Source organism: Plectropomus leopardus, chromosome 15, assembly GCF_008729295.1.
Source record: "Plectropomus leopardus isolate mb chromosome 15, YSFRI_Pleo_2.0, whole genome shotgun sequence".
Taxonomy (NCBI): Eukaryota; Metazoa; Chordata; class Actinopteri; order Perciformes; family Serranidae; genus Plectropomus; species Plectropomus leopardus.
In genome coordinates this window covers 18,277,813-18,298,785 of record NC_056477.1, presented here as the reverse complement: position 1 = coordinate 18,298,785, position 20,973 = coordinate 18,277,813, and the positions used below count along the sequence as shown (strand labels likewise).

The window sequence follows — 20,973 nt, the reverse complement described above, 5'->3', positions numbered from 1 at the left end:
GGGAATTCTGATGGTGAGTTTTTGTTTAAGTTGCTTCATCAGCGAGCAGCCTACCTTATGTCCTGGGTTTCCTGTAGGCCCGGCCTCCCCTGTGTCCCCCTGCGACAGAAACAACACACAGAACAGTTAGTGAAAGGTCTCTCGTTCGCACATTAGTGAGTAGCTTTATGACGGCTTGTCATTTCAGCAGCGTTCTCGCTCCTACAGCTGTTCCACAAGTAATTGCTGACACAGTGGCTCAGCAGCTGCAGATCAGGATACTGTTTCCCAACAACTGGAAAGCACCAACCTTGTTTAACTTCATTGTGTTACTTTAATAATTGTATTTTTAAAAAGGACAGGACGGGGCAAGAAAGGAAGAAAAGCTTGATTGTGTTATGGGTATAACAGAATGAGAGAGTGGAAAAAAAAAGGAATGGGAACAGATTGTCCGCAGTATTGTTAAGAGAGAGGAGATGAAAGTAGATAGTTACTCAACAAATTAAGCTTACAGAGAATTTGCTTCAAGCTAAGAATCTAATTAAACGTGATGCCCATCCATGATCACATCTTCATTACAAGCCCTGTTTGTTAGAACTCAACGGGCTTGTTTAGGAAGAACAAGAAAATGTCGCAAGACCTTGTAACTGAGATGCCACCTCTAAAAGATGGGTTATAAAGCCATTGTTACAGAACAGAGGTTTTCAATGTTTTTAGGTCAAAGACCATTTAGGCAGAGCAGGGATCACTACATAAGTTGTAAAAAATTCAGTTACCCTTGAGACAATTCTCTGAATATTTGGAGGGCTTTTCCTCTTTCAGCTTGCCTGCTGCAATACCAGCAGCAGTTGTAGCATGGCTAAGTGAGTTAGCTTAACCCCCTGCACTTTCACTAAGTGTTTCTGAGGTGGACGGTATGTCAAAATTTCTTTCTCCTAAAGTTACAAAATGATCCATTGTTGCTCAGTGGAATGTCCACACACTTTAAATAATAATAAAACCAATTGGCTAGTATATATTTAAATGTTTAACCATTAGCCTATGATTAATGTTGTGTGCTGTCATTTTTTAAATTATTATTATGAACAGGCTAATTTGTCATTGCAAATAATACATTGGTTTCAAGTCAATGTATATTTTTTAGACATTTGACTTTTGAATTTGACTAGATAATAAGCATGTGGAAAGATGTAAAATCTTTCTATGGACTCAGCAATTAGATGATTATTCCATTTGTATGAGACAAAAGAAATTCAAAGCTGCTGATGTCATTCATTAAGAACAGATAAGCCTCCTATATGGGAATGTACATATTTCACAGTACTCCCACTTCAGTCTCCTTTTATTTAAATGTTCTATTCACCCACTGAAACAAAACCCTTTTTAAGAAAAGCTAATAACATTTTAACACTGATGAATACAATAGGAACAATGGGAGGTTTTTGACAGCTAATCGAAATTCAGTGTCAGCGAAATAATAAAGTGTCTTGAATAAAATTCCTGGAATTATTCACTTCAGAGGTAAAATGGGTATAAATTGAATTAGAGGGCACTAATTGAAAACACAAGCCATAAGGGCAGGAGAGTTGTAAATGGTGAAAAACAAATTAAAGGTATTGTAAAAGGGGGAGAAGTTTTAATTTCAGCATTATGCCTGTGTCTGTTTTTTTCTTTTGCATGTACATGCAGGAGCTGCAAATCTGGTAATACCAGGGTTTATGTGCAAGGCCATAGAAAATGGATTTCCTTTCAAGTAAGCTGCATTCTTATAACCCAATCCTTATCTGTTTAATTTCCTGAGGGATTCTGGATTAATCATAGCAGTTTAATCCCTTTGCAGTGCATTAGAATCCTTCATCAAACTCTTGACTGTAATGCAGGATAGTACTTTCTGTTGGAGTAACACAGCCAAAGTAATCCCCACACACTTTCCTAAGAAAGCCTCTGTGTAGGTCACAATGATTGGCCTGCACTTCTCATTATGGCTGTTTTAAATGCTCTAAATTGCCCAGATGTCTTTGATTAATCTCTACAAAGTCAAGCTAAATTGTTAATAAGTATACTCTGACTACTTTTTAATCTTAAACAGAATGAGATGCTCATGTTGGTAATTGAAAGTCCCATGAGCTTACCTTATTAACAGTATTTGCAATGACTTTGTTGCCCCCTTTTATTGTATTGCGATGTAAATCTCAAAGAGTGCAGCACTGTTTTATAGTCACTGGGACTCCCTTGGAAATTTAGGTATCAATATGAATTGAATATGCAGAGAAAGAGAGGTCCACTGCTCCCATAATTTACCCGACAGATTAATGCACAACAAGGTCAGAGGGAATAAGAGAAAAGCAATTACTACATGTGATTGTGTCAAAGCAGGACGTTTCCAATATACTGCACAGATGGCTCAAAATAAACTACTCTTTGCTTTTTTTCCTCTCGGTGATAGCAGCACTTGAACATCTGCAAATTCCACAAGACGTGAGAAACATTTTTACCAGATGATTGGACATTTGTTTGAGTATGTTAAACTTAATGTTTAGCTAATGTCACTGAATGTCATATACTACTTTGACATCATGTATGCAGCTCTGCTGCATTATTAAAGCAAATGCATCCAAACATCTTACAAAGCTAAACCAAGATGGTTTATTTCTAGTTATCGAATGATAAAATAAAGTGTGTCACCAAACCCATTACAGCTCAGTATGTCAAACACAGCAACTGTAGCTTGTGTGGACTCATTAAAACTCTAAATCAGGTAAATTAAATTATCTCAAAGCACCACTGTCAGCGCACTAATTGCTGGAGTGGCACTGCGCCTGTAAATGTATTGATTTCACCCATCATTTAAACAAACGTGTCTTTGTCTGAGATTTATTAAACAGAGATTAAACCTTAGGTTACATGTGGTGTTTGCCCACACCACGAACAGTTTTACCTCTCATGCTGTAACATATATTAATTACACTATAAGGAGTTTAGGAAGATGAACGGAGGAGTTGGTAAGATATTTACACCATAAATACTTTTCCTCTATAATAAAATAAATATTTAGAGTAAAATGCAAAATTGTTCAGATTTACTTTGAAGTTTCATCATCTAAAGGTCCCTTACTGTATAAATCTGATGTCTATGTTTTTTATTGTAATAAAGCAGTTATAGATGCTATATAAATACTGAAAGTATCAAAACACCAATCCAGTCTATATTCAGAAACTGTGCCTTAAAACAAGCTGTCAGGACTTCTGTGAAGTTGCAATATCACAAATATACTGACCAAATCACAATTTTTATTAACAATAACTTTAAATGTTCATTATATTTAGAATATTTTCACTGCTTTACATTGTCATCATACAGTAATTAAAGCAGTAATTTTACTTAGCAGAGCACTGGAGTTGCTGGTCTACAGCGGCCCGGATTGGTTAGTGTGTAATGGCAATTCATCAATATTTACACTGATACTGATTTTTTAAGTGGCTTAAATACAGCTTTTATGCTGGTAGATTGCATGCATTAAACATGATAGAAGAGCAACAAAGTAAAATAAAATAAGGCCAGCAGAAACATCAGAAAGATCAGACCATAATGTTTAACTATATATCTTCACACATTAGAGTTACAACTGAAATTGACGACAGAAATAAACAAGTTTGCAGATTTCACAACTCTCTGCAGTTCAAATCAATTGTCAGTTGTCTACCTGTGATTGCTGTTATTAGCGTGACAGTCATTCCCTGGCTACAATTATGGTGCAGAGATGCAGAGAGCACAGATGTGGAAGACGTGCTTAAATGGAGTTTTTCAGATATGGGGTGAATACGGCTACATTTAGGTAGACAGTATGAGGGAAAAAGAGTGTTTTGTTAACATTAAAACATGTAAACATGTAGTAGAATACCAAAGTACATGAACCTGTAAAATTAGCACGATATGGAATTTTTAAGTTTAAAAAAGTGCATTTCAAATAAATAAATACAGAATATCCCTATTAATCAAATGTTTGCCAGTAGTTCCAAGATCTAGGTTCATGGTGATGAATCCCAAGTGAAACAGTGGATCCAATATTATCCTGACAAAGGATCATGCTGTTTTTGAGTAAAAACAACAGTGGGGTGTTCAACCATTGACTTTGCCAGTTTATCTCATCAAACTGGGGGGCTAAGTCTTGGATGTGTAGCCCCTGATCAAGTTTTGCCTTAACCTCATTGATTTAGTGTTCAAGCCCATAATAGGATTTGTTATGAATTTTGTTGTTCAGTAAGTAAACAAATGGTGCCAAGTATTGATTTGTTGAAGACCTGAAATTAGATTTCAAGTGTTAACAGTGTGAGCCACTGACTCATGGTGCAAGACATGGCCTGCAGTAATAATAGGGGGTTGGGAGGGGGGGGGTAGCCTCCGGAAAATCATGTTTAAATCATTGTTGAGAATTGTAACACAACAGATGCGCACTCGGGGTCTCTTTGGATGAGCTGCTTGGCTTCAAAACTAACTCTTGAAATATATAACTCTTCGTGAAAGAGCATGTCACGGTGCCTGCTAAACATGCTGCCTTTTGTGAAATGTAAAACTGCCTGATGCTTCTCGCCCACTGAATAAAGTCACTTAGCAGCAAGTAATTAATCACCGGCCCCACCAACACACTTAAAGTGCACATACACATACACATTACAGCTTGAGAGCTGATCCCTGCTAGGTCAATTTAGAGTAATTACAGGCCAATTATAACACATTTACAAATCTGATTAGTACAATATGTTGCTATACCTAGAGTTCTGAATGTTCAATTGTATTTTCCTGACTGGAAAATGTGAGGAAACAGATTCACACATAGCACTTTTAGTATACAAAGATCTATGACAGGTTTGACAACCCGTCTCCTAGAAATTACTTTTGTATATTACCAAATAATTGTTATAATTGCGATGTGGTGACAACGTAATTGCTGCTTTCTTTGAATTAATGAACTATGTATATGTACTATGCTGGATTCATATAGCGGTGGGCAGACATACTGTGTACAGGACTGTGACAGCAGGAACGGTTCACGTTAAGATTCCCATCTATAGTAAGTTTCAGATAACAAAAGCACTTTAGTTAAGGTTAGGGAAAGATTGCGATTTTGGTTTAAACTAGCGCAGTGATTGCTTGGCCCATAGTATTACTGCTTGCAGCTTTTTCAAGAATGGCTCAACATCACACTCAATACTGCACTTCTTTTGGTCGTGAACAGTTTACCTTGATTTTCCACATTTATCACCATAAATGTCAGCAGTACCTTATGTTTTTCCTTGCTTTGGTTACTAAGTCGTTTGTGCAATGGTCTGATAAACTTTTATCATTTCTGTAAGTATAAGAGCAAGATAGGAGAAAAACTTAAGTTCTTTTGCAAAGATTTTGAGGAATCTAGAGGAAGTCTTAAATCCATTCATGAATTTGATTATTTAGGTTTTATTTCCATTAATGCAAACCCCATCTTTTTCACTATTTTATTTGTTTGTGTTGTCCTCTTTTTATTTGTTCCAACCCAAAATCTGGGTTATTGCCAGTAGGAACTTGCTGGTATCTCTAAAGCCTTTTTGGGAGAAATTTTTTATTCTAAAATTAGATGATAGTTACTATTATTATTATTATTTATTTATTTTTGATTTGTGATGAATATTTGATGTAACTTTTGATGTGTTGCATTAAATGCACCCTTATAATGTTGCTTTTGTTGTTTTCGGTTTCTTTTCATGCAGACATGTTCTTCTTCTACTTCTACTTCTACTTCCGCCCAATCTGATTTTTTTCAACCTGAGAGTGGAGTGACTCTTAATCAAGCAGATCACAATCACTTGAGAGATAAATGTGTTTGTATCTTTATATGGCTTGCTCTGCTTTGTGATGATGATTTGAAAATGCTTAACAAAGATCTCTGTTCGATCGAAACATTGCATAATTAAAAAATAGCTGGGAGCTTTTAATAAATATCCTCTGTAAGTTTCTTGCCTTAGTTTGATTTTTTGATCCAGCACCTGTAAAACGTTTTTTGGGTGTGCATGCCCTCCACCTTGCTTGTTGTTTTAATAGAAAAAGCAATTCCCTCTGCATTACCTTTTCCTCAAAACGTATTTGCTGTTTCAAATTAGTTGTATGTAGGAAACAGCTAGTTTTAAAGAGTGCACAATTGGAACATAACTACATAAAATGACTTTAAAAAATAACCAGAAGCCAAAAAATAACAAAAAAGCCAAAAGTGTTATGATATCTTTATCTCCAAGAACAAAATGACAATTCAGAACAAAAACAATTGTTTTGAATTTTTTCACTGATGTAATAGTTGCCTGGACACACTGCAGCTGAATGCAAAACATTAATTGCTTTTCAAATAATCCAGAAATTTCTGTCATTTCTGATTCATTTCACATTATTTAAGACAAAACAGCAACCTCAAATTTGAAGTCAATCTTTCATATCCAGGCCAGCAGTACCTGGTTGGTGCTGTTTATAGGCTAAACAGCGTTAAACACAATATAACTGTAACAGCAAGAACAATTACCGATGTAAACAGCACACAAAAATACCTCGACTCCAAATTCAGGTATAATTATTTTTACATTAATATCTCTTTGTGCTTTTCAGGAATAAGTGGTTTTCCAGGAACAAAAGTCATCCTGCATATCTTAATCCCACAGACACATAACTGTAATTAGGACATTGACCCCACAAGCCATCTGGTCTTATCAGGCATACAGTACCACCACCTGTTCATCCCTATGACTTCCATTCACAGCTGAACGTATGCCTTGGTCCTTTTTTTTTCTACTTTGTACAAACAGCTAGGGGATTTCATACTCTAAACGATGCTATTTATCTAGGGGAAAAAATGTCTGAGTATTTGGTAGTTCACTTGTGTTTTCCTCTTGTCCTCCAACCAACACAACACCCACAATTTTCACAGACTGGGCATTTACCATTTACAGCTCCACCTGTCTATTGAGCTGTCAGGGAGAGAGGATACTTCCTGTTTTGAACTACCTATTTTCCTAGTGATTGGACGAATGTATGATTTCCCAATTCACACACCTTAGGAGATTTGGGAGAAAATGCACCTTGTGAAGGTAATTGTAAGGTAGCATCTCTGAGGGACCTTGACTGCTGAACACGAATCCTTGTCAGACACTACAGCACAGACATTTGCTTGCTGAGGGAGAGATATATTCCTCTTCCTCTGACAATGAATTTCTGACAAAGTATACATTTGTCCGACAGCGACTTGATCGCATTCTTCACATTCAGACCTTGCAAATGTCCTGGAAAACCTCACTGGCCACAGAGAAACCCCACAGCAGCAGTTGAGAGTGTCATTTGAGAACAAAATGGTGGTTATTTACAACATGGGACAAAGCAAGGTGGCACGGTGAAAGTATTCTCTGTGATTCAGTGAATGTTTCTGAATTGTGCATGACTTACAGTAGATGTTAACTGGGATGCTACCCGCCTAAGTCTAGTCTGCAGTGAAAATATTGCATTTCTAACATTCTGTTAATCACTGCATGTTTCCTTTACCAAGAACAAATAAGTATATACTTCAACATGAAAAAAATGACCATACCTTGTCTCCTTTATCCCCTTTCTGTCCTGGCAGTCCAACTATACCTGGAAGACCAGCTTCCCCCTGTGTACACAGTATACAGTAGTAGGATTAAAAAACTATCAAAATAAAAATGTAGAACTCTCTTTAACACATACATTTATGCAGTCAATATAAGTCCTGGACAATTATGAGACTTGACTGTGTGTCTGTTTCTTGATTCATAAGTCTCCACAAAGACTACTTAATTGTATTGTAATTGAGACTATTTATATGGTCATGGTAATATATTATGGTCACATTGCACATGTCCTTTGTCATTAGGAAAAAGGGTTATTTCAGTTCATCCAAACAGAGTATACTCTGTACATGACCTGTATCAATTTGGAAATATTGTCATATTCAGAATAATACTAGAATATTTGTGTGTATGTAAACATGGTCACTGTTTTAGATTATAAACATATATATTATTGACTATAAGCCTGACCAGACAAGTACATTTTTAAAAACAAAATACTTATCGGTAAAGTGGTGCAGCTTTTATAGAGGAAAAGTGATACTTGAAAATCTTTATCATTTGAGCCTATTCTAATAACTAAAATCAATCTCTGTACAGTAGCAGACTACTATAGTGTTCTGATCTATAAACCCAAAATGTTGATTTGACTGTTAGTTAATGAAAAGTTGATTTTGTTTGTAATTAAAAGGCAACATTTAAAAATCATAAAAGGCTGTTTGTGGAATTGCACACCACCTTGGAGCTGTAGCATCTGCTCTTTTCAAAGAGAGCTTGAAGCTTTCAGGTCTAAATTTGCATTTTAATCTACATTATTATTTGTGGCTGAAAGAACCTGTTTTGCATTTTCAAAAATGTATAGCAGGGTGAAGTTTTACCATGCTTGAGCAGTTTAGGGGAATTATACCTGTGTTTGCTAATATATTGTGGCTATACTCACTTTAATCAGCCTCCAAAGAAAACACTTTTTGGTATATATGCCCTTTAACGGGCACTTTAGGGCCTATAAACGATGAGTACATGCAGTGTTATTCAGTGCTGGTTCAGCAACAAACAACAGACATCACACTTACTCAATTAGAGGCCCTTGTTGGGTGGAATTGATTGTACCTTTTCAGCTGGACAGTGACATCTGTCAATTGACCGTGAGGCCGGCTGAGACAGCATCTGAGGGAGCTGGGCTGTAACCAGGGGAGGGGAAGTCCCATTAAAGGTCTTCTTGGCTTCACACTGGATCAATATAGAAATTTCACTGTTTAGACACCTTCCTTTGTAATGTTTGCTACATGGGGAAAAACTCACTGTGGTATGGTTACATCATACTGCAAATAAAATGTGGTAAACTGTGCTGTAAAACGTAGAAAGTACTAATCAGGCAAACAGTATTAAGTCCCCCTCAATGTAGTGAAAATTCCCTTGAAGTAACTTTACACGGACATGACAGCATGCTTCTGGAAACATGTAATGGTAAGAGGTCAAAGGTCATCTCTCCATTTGGGATCACTGTAACATTAGCTTTTATTGATTCAATGGTGTTATTTGATCTCAGTTATTAAGTTTCTATCTGGGGAGTCATCCCTTCATGGACTAGTGTAAAAAACTTGTTACACTTTCTTTGTCTGGTCACACTAAAAAGGTTAAAATGAGCCATTATCGTCTGTCTATACAGAGCAACAAGACATCTGGTGAATGTACTTCTATCGGTGATCTACTGCACTACAGTTTTCTGTCTTGAATGTTGAAGTCAAACAAATATTGTACCTTCACATGTATTTCTAAAGGCTCCATGTCTACCAAAGTGTTTTCTCCCCGCTGAAAATGCCAAGCACGCCATAGAAACTGAGCTGGAGGCGCTCAGAGAGCACTCTGAGAGCACTTTAGAGGTGCAGTGTTTTTTTCAGCCAAGACGCTTTGGGTACGTCTGGTTGCTATGATACAGAATATCAGCGGAAGTAAAAATGTTGGCACAAGGTAGAGCACTTGCCCTGGCCCTTGCTGAGTATGTAAGGAAGGCTGATGCACACAGAGACAGAGGACAGATATATATAGTATTATTTACATATTTTTCCTCTGAAAAGTGCTGTATAAGTCTGATGTATTTAATAGTGTGGCATCTTACCTTTGGCTCCAGTAGCTCACAGCAATTTTCCATTTCTGCCATGTAAGGGTCACAGTAGATCAGAAACTGTTTCAGTTCAATCTGTGAAAAAAAGCTATCATTAGTGAACCATACACAGCACCATACAACAGTTTCATCATCACACCATGCACCTCTTTTCACTGACAAAGCTATGCTCTTGTCTAATTGTCAGCTGTTCTAGTGTGATGTTGCCTTAGCATTGACATTCCCAAAAACATCAAATCCAAAATTGATTTTTTTTAATTCTGCATGAATAGCACACGCTCCGCAGCTGAACTTGAACTATTTTTTCAGATGACTTCAGATGGCTTTACATCTTTACAAATCACACGGGCTGAAAAGTCAGCTGCTAATGCTGCTTAAGCCAAGTTTTGCTCAGAGGCATTGGGTGACTAAATGGCATTGCTGAAATAATGTTTTATTTTAGCACTTTGGGGCATCTCTGAGAATCAGCGCACTGTAACACATGTGACACAATAGAGGCTTTACAGAGATTAAGAAAATACTCCCCTGAGGCATTTTTTAAATACCTTTTGAAAGCACTGGGAGTGCATTTCAAAAATGTCTGTGAAGCTAGAGCACTATTGATGGAGATGAGTAACAAAAGTACTGCATCAAAGAGTTGTAAATCCTTCAATGACACTGTAGCTAAAGAATAAAAATGTTTTCACAAAGATTGCGTGGGACGTACATCTACAGGTCGTCCATCCTCCACTCGTGTAGTGATGAGAGTGCGCCCACTGGGGTCAATGCTGTCCCTCTCATCAGTCAGTCTCCTTTCTATTAGCTTGCAGTCCATGTAAACAGAGACTATGTTGCTCTGGACAGAAATGCTCAGCTTGTGCCACTGGCGATCAAAGAGGACATGTAGGTCACGGCTCTTAAATGTGTAGCGGAGAGGGTTCTTTAGCAGGCCCTGAGAAGAAAACTCCACCACCTTCTTTCCACCATCGACCACAACAGACACCTGAGGAGCACAGAAACAAAAATCATCCCATGATGTTCTAGCATATTTGTAGATACTGAAACTGATATGTGACATTAAAACAAACAGTGGGGCCCACCTGACTGCCTCCTGACTGGTCGAATATCTGCCAAAGATACCAGCGGTCTTTTTTTGTAGTTCTTCTCACCCGGAAGATGGTGACAAGGGAGTATTCACTTGAAAGTTCATTTGGAAATATTACTCTGAAAAAACATTATGAAACAGTCAGATTCTCATAGGGTGTAAGCATTAAAGCCCCACTATATTTTGGCATTTTTATGATATTTTCTGAGTCATTTCTTGACAATACTGATTAGCTACACTGTTTGCCGAATGGTTTTTGATGAAGAACAAAAAAAGTAAGGTTGCTGCTGAAGTGAGAAGATGACATACGACTAAAGTAGAAGCTGCATGTCATACTTGATGGTCCAGGTGCAGTTGTGAGGTAGCTCCTCAAATTATCTTGTATTCTGGCTACACTGAAGACTTATAGATGCAGACTGTTCACAATACACACGTGTTATTGGAATCACAGGGAAAACAAGACGATGAGCTTTTTTGGGGGGATTTTTTAGACCCAACACAGCCCTGTGAAACTTTAACTTTTTCACTGAGTTTGTGTGATATGGGTAAGTTACTAACTACAGACTACAGTAGGCTATATAAGTAATAAAGTTACTAAGCAACACTCAGCTGCTACTGGCAAATAAATGCAAACAGGTTGATGAAGATCCCAAAATGGAAGCCTGTTTCAAACAAAGTAGCTAATATACAGTATGGCTAACTTACTTAGAGATAACTATGAATTGCCAGGAAATATTGATGTAAAGTAATTGTATGTACTGTATAGTTGTAGTCGTCATTCAAAAGTAACTGAATTGACTGAATGTTAGATTCATATTCATACCAGGCTGTTTTCATGCACTGTTTGTACATAATGCTTACAAAAAGCAATGCACCAAAATTCGTATACATCTCAAATAATCACAAACCAGTAATTGATGTACAACCCATATATTTGTGAAGGCTGCCATCACATGACCAATATGTTGACAGAGGAAAAGAAGGAAGTCCTCATAAGGAGGCACATTAGGGTGGTGGATGAGTCATAAAACATGGGGCTCTCCCCAGGAGATTAGGTACAGAGCCATGTGAAGTCAAGGGAACTTTGAACTCTTTTAAGGTTATCACCGTGTTTCTTTTCCTAAACCTAACTTAACTTTACATTTGGTAAGTAATGTCACTTTTAGGACACTCTAATTCATTACATAATATATGAGGCATTGTGTGTGCATTTTTGTAAGATAGCATGAGAACCGTATTTGTATGAGGACATGCTGATTCATTAAAGATTTCCTTTAGGTAAAGGAGGTAGAGAAAAATCCTCCTCTGCATAACTTATGTTAGAGTGACCACTATCGCTATCCATGCTAATATATGTGTGATCGCATTACACATAAGATAGAACAGCTATCTGACTGCTACGTTAATGGATTCCCACTGACTATTAACCACATCCCCACTCTGTGTTTGAGAAATAACATTCACCAAAAAACAGGAGGTAACACTGGCTTGAGTGGAGCTTCAAATATATTGTTAAAATATCATAAAAATGAAAGATAAAAATGTCATGTGTCATTTCTCAATATTGAATGCAAACTCTTATAAAGCCTTCAGTGGCTGAACAATGAACCGGTCAATCAACTTCTGGGATCAATAAAACATTTCAATACCCTCCTGCTGCCCAGTTGTACACATAAATAAACCTGACAAACTTGATTCCATTTAGCCTGATGAATTTTATACTGGCCTCCCCTGTCTTTCAGATAATGAAAACATGTAGAAATTGATCCAAAATCTCAGAGACCAATCTTTTACCTCAATGAGATACAGTGCGCTACAGTTATATGGTTATAGATGCCTCGTGCGCGGCAGTTATAGGTTTTCGTGTGTGACCTCAGCTGCTCTGTAGAGCCAAACAACAATTCTGTGTTCACAGCTGTTTTTGTTCCAGCAGGAGCAAACTACGCAGAGAAAATAGGAAATATATAGGAAAAACAATATCATATTTCAAATCACACCCACTCTCAAATGAATTACAGCTTATTCAGTAACTCATCTCTGAACCCACACCCCAACTCCCCTTCTAATTTTATACATTGCTTAAAAACATTGTACCCTTCAAAACACTCTAACCCTGGCCCTAACTCCAGACTCAGATTAACAGTCAAAAGTGGAAGAGCATAAACATAATAAATCAAGATCAGCAAAAATAATAATAATGCAATGATAAGGTCATTGAGAAGGCAGAGCACAGCCCGGGGGAGGGAGAGAGAGAGTTTCTTCAGACAGGTTGGAAATTAGTTTTCACTCCAATATATCATCTCCTATTCTCTCAGAGCTTCATACCCTCTTCTATTGTGTCCCTTGAATTCTTTGAGATTTTGGTGTAAACGGTACATGACTAAAATGATAAATACACCCAGTTAAAGCTCCCCAAAAATGCCTTTTTGAGAGGCCAAGGGCTGGAAAGGTTATTTGTTGCCCAAGGGCTAAAGGACTATTTCAGCCGCAAATCAATATGAAATGTGGCAGGGCAATTTATAAAAATGAAGATTTATTAAATACATTCAACAGAATATTTCCATGCTGCATGTACAGTAACTGCTTGTACCAAATGTATTACACATTATAATAAGAGGCAGGGAGTAACATACAAGAAAAATGTAAAAGAGAATTCCATGGGCTTTTGTACAATACTGCAACTTATGGAACATAATACAGTCAAGCAGATTTAATATAACTGAGAAACTCAGCAAAACACACTGTTTGCCTGTTTTCTGTTTGAGCCCTTGAGTTCACACACTTCTTTACAAAGTCCCCAACCAAGTCTGCTCTTATTTCAAAACACAACCTGTCTACAGTGTGGCACACTTGATCTCTGAGAGCCCAGAGGGTTAAAGTTCTTGACCTTGTGTTGACTGCCATCTGTGGCTAAATAGCAGAGCTCAGTGTCGGCTGGTTTTAACAATGTTTTTCTGACACTTTGGAAAAATGCTACTCAGCATGTTTAAGTAAGTGATAATGAGTCAGAATCAGCAGAGTGTGTTCATGTACGAGGATTTTGTATTGTTTGTTTTTAGTTGTTCTCAAAGTGTAAACACAGAAATAGACATATAGTTCAGACTAGGATTACAAAACTGAACAGGTAACATAAACTGTACTATGACTACAAAAACATATATATGTAAGGAAGTATTTTTGTATAAAACAGCAACAACACAATTAAATCGTAATAGTAATACAATGGTGCAATGACACAGCATAATAGCATAATACAAAAAACATGACAATGTTTATCAAAAAACAGCAAGTATTATTATTATTGATACACTATGAAAAACTGAAAAAAAGAAAAACTGAAATACGTTGCTCGCTCTGAATAAAGACAGTTAAGTTCTTCAGTGTGTGGTGGTTGATTTTGTTTTTCACCTCGATATCTGTACTATGACAATATCGTAGGGTTGGCTATTGGTGCTTTCACAAAATTCTTACAAAAGTACTGTAATGCAGCCTTTAAAACCAGTCTCATATCGCATCGAGTCTCATATCATAATATTGATATAATAGCTATGTATTTCCCAGCCCTAATTGGGCATGTTTAATTACCATGTTTAAGTAATTTAATTAATGTTTAATTACTTTAATAATTTAATTTCACAATTACAATGAGTATTTAGACTGAAATTAATAATTAACAGGTAAAGTGGATGCTTGGTGTTACAGGGTTATTGCACAGGTAATGAGTGATCTGCATTAATTTTCCCTGCTTTCATGCTACAATGCAAACACAACTTTAACAACACACTATAATTTGTGTGATTTTGTTTTCCCTGTCTCTTAAAAGTTTCATTTAGACAATTAACATTTAGTGTTTCAAAAAAAAAAAATGCACTCGTTAATAATGATTTGTTGCAGTGCAAGTGGTGTGATGTTGGTATACTACAGGGTGTGATTATACAGTGTAAAGTAGCTATGCCTGGTTCCAAGCCAAATTACTGAAACAGCCAAAACAACAGCTAAAAAAAAAAAAAAAAAAAACTTCAATGATATGTCTTTTAGACAGGAATTACTTGTGCATGTAGTAAGTACCATATATTGTAAAATAGCAGACATTCATACCAATAATCAGGACAAGTACATAAGATCACTGTACCGCCCTGGCTTCCACAAGACTTACAATCAGAACTAATTCCATTTTTATAAGCAACGACAATGTGCTTTCTGGAAACGATCACAATTCTTGGAAAACGTCTTTGACCGAGCGTTTTGCTTGGCTGACAGCTCCTTGTACAATCAGGGACAATGGTTTGACAGAATGTCACAGCAACACTACCGGTCTGGTAGAGAATCTCCCGGAAGCGGTTTTAGTGTCCCGGCTTCTAAGAAATCCTATCCTGGAGGAGGATTCTTTAACTGAGTTGGAGGAGTCAGATTGCTTCAGTTGAAACAATCAAACCTCAAATGTTAGCCTAGTTGGCTCACATCCCTATCACTGAAACTCAATCTTCCAAGAGATCAAAGTGAGCTCAACCATGACAGTTTATACACTAAATGCATTATTCATGATAGCGAGGACTATAACTTCCATTCGGCGTGACTCCTCTTTCCTGTTTAAACATGGAAGTGCTTTGCTTGCCAGCATGATAGAGGACTGCCAGTGATCAAGCCAAATCAAATGCAACACTTGTGATCTGGAAGAAGGATATCCTACCAGTGAAGAGAAGTTACAGTAAATGTGTAGCTGAGATGTGTGAGACTGCTGTTATCATCATTCCAGTTTAAATAAGCGTTCCTCTGCACACATACTTAATGGATGGCTAACACTACGATAGCAACAAGCCACCAATAACACAAACATTCCCAAATATATGTGATCTGGCACTATGACTGCATGACAAGTCATTTGTTACCTCTGATCAACATTGAATTGTTTGAACAAAATGTGCAATCGTTCATTGGTAGAAACTCACTGTTAAAACAAAACTGCTGTTCTGACTCTCTGACAAGCAGTCAAGGCAGCTTTGTCTCCAGCTGCTCCTCACTTCCCCATGGCTCATGCACTACTCTCCAGACCTGCTAGTCTCCATCCACCCATCAGATGACCTTGGACTCCCAAGTCTCGGTCACCTGACTCAGCCTGTACATCCACCTGCTCATTCCTTCCTCGGGATGGGGATCAAAACCCAGTTCTATTGAGGACCCAGTTCTGCTTTCTTCAAAACCCGAAAACCAATAATGTTCGAGCTTATCGATACTGATATCAAGTCCCGGGGGTCCTGTAACGTAACATTACATCTCGATTCGAATCATGTCATTTAAATACAGTACCTTTGACTGTCTTCTGGTTGAAAAAACTCCTTCAACTCCATCAGCTGCTGCTGCACAGCCAGCTCAGTCTTCATCATCATCCACTCAAAGCAGCAGTGGTAAGCACAGCCAGCGAGTCCCGTCAGTTAAAAATAGTAATCCAATGTTGAAATCTGAGCTGAAATCAGCAGGATAAGAGCTAGTTAGCTAAATAAACAAGGATGCATAAGGGTGCATCCCCACTATAGGTGACTTCACGCAACCAGAAATCTGCTCCCATTCATTTTGTATTGGGAAGCGACTGGTTCCCCATACAAAGCATGCTGGGATACCTGTGACGCAAACCGCGCTGCCGGCACGACCAGAGGGCGTGACAATTTCAAAAATTCAAACATATCTCACATCAAAACAGCCACTCAAGCTGCAGCTCCAGTGACTTTCTGAACAGCTCTGCATAAATTCAGGAAATAACTGAAGTGAAACTTTCTGTGGTAGAGAAGGGGGCAGGGGATTGTGGGTGGATACAAGCAACCAGTGGGGCAGGGCAGATGCGAATTGGTCCCATATAGTGACCCTCCCCTTTCCTGTTAATTGGAAACAGAAAATTGTTACCCTAAGCATTTCCAAGTGGCATTATTGTTCCAGCCACTGTTGCAAAGATAACCAGATTGCTTTCTGTTTTCCTCAAAGTGTAGGAACTACAACGGTTTCCATAGTGACGTTGGTTATTCCTCCGTCCGCCATTTCCACCACTGGGGATAGTAACTGAAAAGGACTTATACTGACACTTACTTAGGATAGCTACCAGTACCAGAGGTGTAGTACAAAATTCTGAACCCCGTACCTTGGCATTCTCTATGAGCCCCTTCCCACATCCACAGCCAAGCATTTCTTTATCTTTATGGGCCTTCCTTACATGGGTGCCCTGTATACTTGGTACCCTTTTCCCCCAAAGTCCTGCATCCCTGCCGATAGCTACCAGAAAGCAAATTTATTTTTTCTAAGGACAGTGTTGGCATGGCTTACCCTACTCTGTCTTACTTTGCTCTGATTGCCTTATCCTGACATTCTTACCCTAACCAATCTCACTCCTCTAGCCAAAACCTAATCAATCCAACCAACAAAGGCAATGAGTATTAGCCAATCAGAGGGAGAGCAGGGTGGGTCATGCCATCGCCATCCTAGGAAAAGAAAAGTTGCTATTTGTTTTGTGCAATGGTTGATGCCCTTCCTAAATCATGCTGTAAATTCAGCCTTCATTTTTGCTAGGCTTGTATGGATTCAATCTAAACACAGATGGTGTCATTATTCTATAGCCATCACACTGTCCAGTCAACATTCACTACATAATGACATGTTAAGGCAAAAAACTTGCCTTTTTCGACTTTAACCTGTGGAGTCTAAGCTACCTCTGTTTGGACTTGCTGCCTTTGACTTTAAGCTTTATCATTAAAATTACTCAGTTGTTCCCTTCAGTCTGTGGGTCTACATTGAGTCATTCTTCTTGCTGCCTGTACAGACAGCATGACACAAGTTTCAGGATGAGGATGTGGATTTGACAGTAGATAATTTAAAGTACTTCATGCTGATAGCAGGCTAAAAGGACCATTGACACCAGCCCATATGGTTACAAAACATATTTCTAAGCATAAAATCAAAAATTCAGACAAGCACTGAATTTCCCAGAAATAATTTAGATTCTTATGACTTAAAAAGAGTGAGTCAGCCCCACAGTATTGATTGCAGCAGGCCCATATGATTAAATAGCTGACAGTCAGAAACCACCGAAGCTACAGATTGATAAACAAACACAAACCCTAGTAATTTGATACACTATATCGAAGCCTCTGAGCTTCCTTTGCAACTGTATTTCAAATATATGGTATCTCCAGCATCTACACATGATATGTAAATAGCTTATCCCATTTAGCATTTTGCTTTGATGACCACATAATAAGAGATGGTGTTCACATTCAAGGGGGATGTTGATTCCATTTTAAATTGAGCAATGACTATTATGTTTAAGAGAAAATTATTATCATTATTAAATTATTATTGTGCTGAGCTACATACTGACTGTTATCTGTCCTAATCCGTTGGAAAAGAACAAACAGTCCTGAGAACTGTCAAGGTACAGCCAATAAAAATCAGAAATAAATATGTATAAAGATAAGTGTGAATTCTACCTTTATACATGGGTAATTCTTGTTTTACAAAACAAGGATTGAAATGTCAGTCACAAAACTGTAGTCCAATGAGGCTGCTTGCTACCCTACTGCAAATAGCAGGGAAAGAAAAGAAAACCACTCATTGATCTTCTCTTGCTGAACAGTTGAAGAAAGAAAAGCTCAGTATTCTGGAGAGAGACAGCGACTGCAGTACTGCGCTTTAATACTGTGTGAGCACGTTTCAAATACATGTTACATTTTGTAGGGCAATTTGTCTCCTCACACAAATGTTTCTTGAGCGTGTCAGCTCTGATCTATGCACCATAACCTGCACTGTGCCAAGGAGCTGGCAGAACATTAGCCAGATCTAGAGAGTGGAGCATCTATTGCTGCATATCCTGAGAGCAAAGTGAGCAATGTTTTAGTGGCTGTGGCAGGGGCAGAGGGGCCTCCTGCTTCGTGCAATTGCCCTCGCTTTCCTCCCTCAGCTGACATGCAGTATCACCTGTCAAAGTACTTAGATAATTGGATATGAGAGGGATCGCAGTCTCGCCACTATAACCAATGACACTGTCAGCAGTGTCATTGAGAACCAGCATCTTCTTGCACTATGGGCCCAGACTGAGGGAAGGGCTGAAGTAAATGTATTTTCGGCTGGCTGGCTGAATGGGGGAAGCAGATCACAAATCACCTGGCGCTAAGATTCTTTCACCTAGCCAGGGAGAGAGTGGCAGTAAATGTTTACAGTCGCATGTCATGTAAAAATGCTAAAAATATCCTCCCCTCCCGGAAGAATGACAAAGTGTTCTCTTTCACTGTTACAACCTAAGGACACAAAACAATGAACGTCTCAAAACACATTTTGTAAAATCACTCTAAAGCCAAGTTTGGGTTCATGTGCCACCTTTCTTTCTTAACACAACCGAAAGTAAAAAATGTGGAAGTGTAATATGCCTTTATAAATATTAGATCAAATTCAAATCCCCACCATATCATCATATTAGCATTGAGGTGAAGTCACAGAGCTGTCCCAGCAGTTGACCGGGGGAATAAAGGTCTTCAGTAAATGGCACCACCGTGTGTCATTTATGTAGTTATTTTAATATTCCTGTCTTATTATACGTGCTCTAACGTTTTTTCCCATCCCTTTATGTCCCACTTTTTGCCCTTAGGAGATTTCTAGAATAAACGTGATATATATTAATTCTGTTCAAATTATTCCCCGTCTAACAGCTCACCTCACAGCTTGCCCTTATTAGCCAAGGCAAATGGAACTATTGCTCTGAGCAGAGTGTATCTGGGTTGCCTCAAGCCAGCCCTTTCATGAATTCCAGTTATGGCTACACTATTTTTTCATATACCAGAAGGAAAGCAAGTTTAAACCCTCATCATAGTCTGCACAGCAGAGATCTATAACAGCAGTAATATTTTACTTATATTTTTACAGTACTATGTGGTCTTGCAATATCAGAGTTGTGAGAAATAACCTCCATATTCATTGGTCATACATGTAGGAGCAAAAGAGTAATAGCCTAGGTGTTAATCCAAAGTGAATACTGCAGTTTTGTACTGTTCACAGCCCTGGCCACACATGAGTGACTGCATCTTATAGCGTGCCTGCATCGTGCCACAGTTCCATAGCAAGAGCATGACAGGGGTAGAAATGAAGCAGCACGTAGGGAGATTATTTACTGGGTCATGGATGACATGCAGGCTGCCTGTCTGAGTTATCCTCAGACGTAATAAGGAACCGGAGAGCAACATCTGAACCCAAATGAAGCAGAAAATAAACACACATGAGCATGCTACTCACTCCGTTGGCTTAATGAGTGGGCTGCTTCCTAATCGGAATGACGGCAGATCTTCTGTGATTGTTCCCTTACGGAGAAGAAACTTTTCTGTGAGGTCAAATCCTGGGAACAGGTTAACAATGTGTCACTATATTTTAAACAAGCCAGTGTTTACATATTTATAAGGCAATTGTTGAGAACAATTCAGAGCGTACCTGTGATTTGCAGGGGACGATCTAAGACGTCAGAGAACCTGTTCTCCTCTACACTCAGCAGGGGACACAAGCCATCTAGAGGAAAGCCAGCAAGAAGTTGGTTGTGCCAGGTACACATGTTTATTTATATTTTGAACCCGTTTTGACAAGTATTGTGAAACAGAAGATGATAAACTGAATCATGAATTAATTTCCACAGTGCATTTCCTTTCATTTGAAAATCAAAACTTCTTCAGCAGATATCGACATCAGAGCAGAAAACCAATTCAGTTTTTCCCCCATTAATCTTTAAAACTTTAAACTCAAAAAAGAAAATAACCAACAGAGACAAGACTCTGAGATGTAATTTAGAAGCAAGCCTAGATCTGCCTTCACACAAATTAAATGGAGACTGACTGAATGAATACTGATAGTATCGTAAGATTTGTACAAGTCTAAAATTTGGGTTTAAGCTGTCACACTCTCAGTCTTTTTCAAACATATAAAGTGGACTCCCCAAATAATGGCATTACAAAAGGTGCCACTGAAAATACATTGTGAACCACAACATTTAAAATGTCTTTTGTAAAACACAAAGTTAAAGAGGTTTAAGTTTAACAAGGGTATGGATATGGTATCCCCTTTATACTGATAGTTTAACTTTTTAATATTTTAATACACGATTATTTTAGTGCCTTATCATAAGTGATTATCTACATGTCTTTTAATCATAAGATATTTGACGATTT

General features: G+C 38.0%; 1 protein-coding gene across 1 annotated transcript in view; it reads right to left on the bottom strand.

Moving 5' to 3' along the window:
- LOC121954674 (collagen alpha-1(XIX) chain) overlaps positions 1-20,973 on the bottom strand; it is a 123,470-nt gene that overhangs the window by 99,236 nt on the left and 3,261 nt on the right. The window contains exons 3-10 of the mRNA XM_042502335.1: positions 20,246-20,320; positions 20,054-20,153; positions 10,782-10,905; positions 10,409-10,684; positions 9,697-9,777; positions 8,688-8,807; positions 7,580-7,642; positions 55-99 (exon numbers count right to left, since the gene is read on the bottom strand). Of these exons, the coding sequence (XP_042358269.1) occupies positions 55-99; positions 7,580-7,642; positions 8,688-8,807; positions 9,697-9,777; positions 10,409-10,684; positions 10,782-10,905; positions 20,054-20,153; positions 20,246-20,320 (884 nt within the window). The remainder of the gene's footprint in view (positions 1-54; positions 100-7,579; positions 7,643-8,687; positions 8,808-9,696; positions 9,778-10,408; positions 10,685-10,781; positions 10,906-20,053; positions 20,154-20,245; positions 20,321-20,973) is intronic.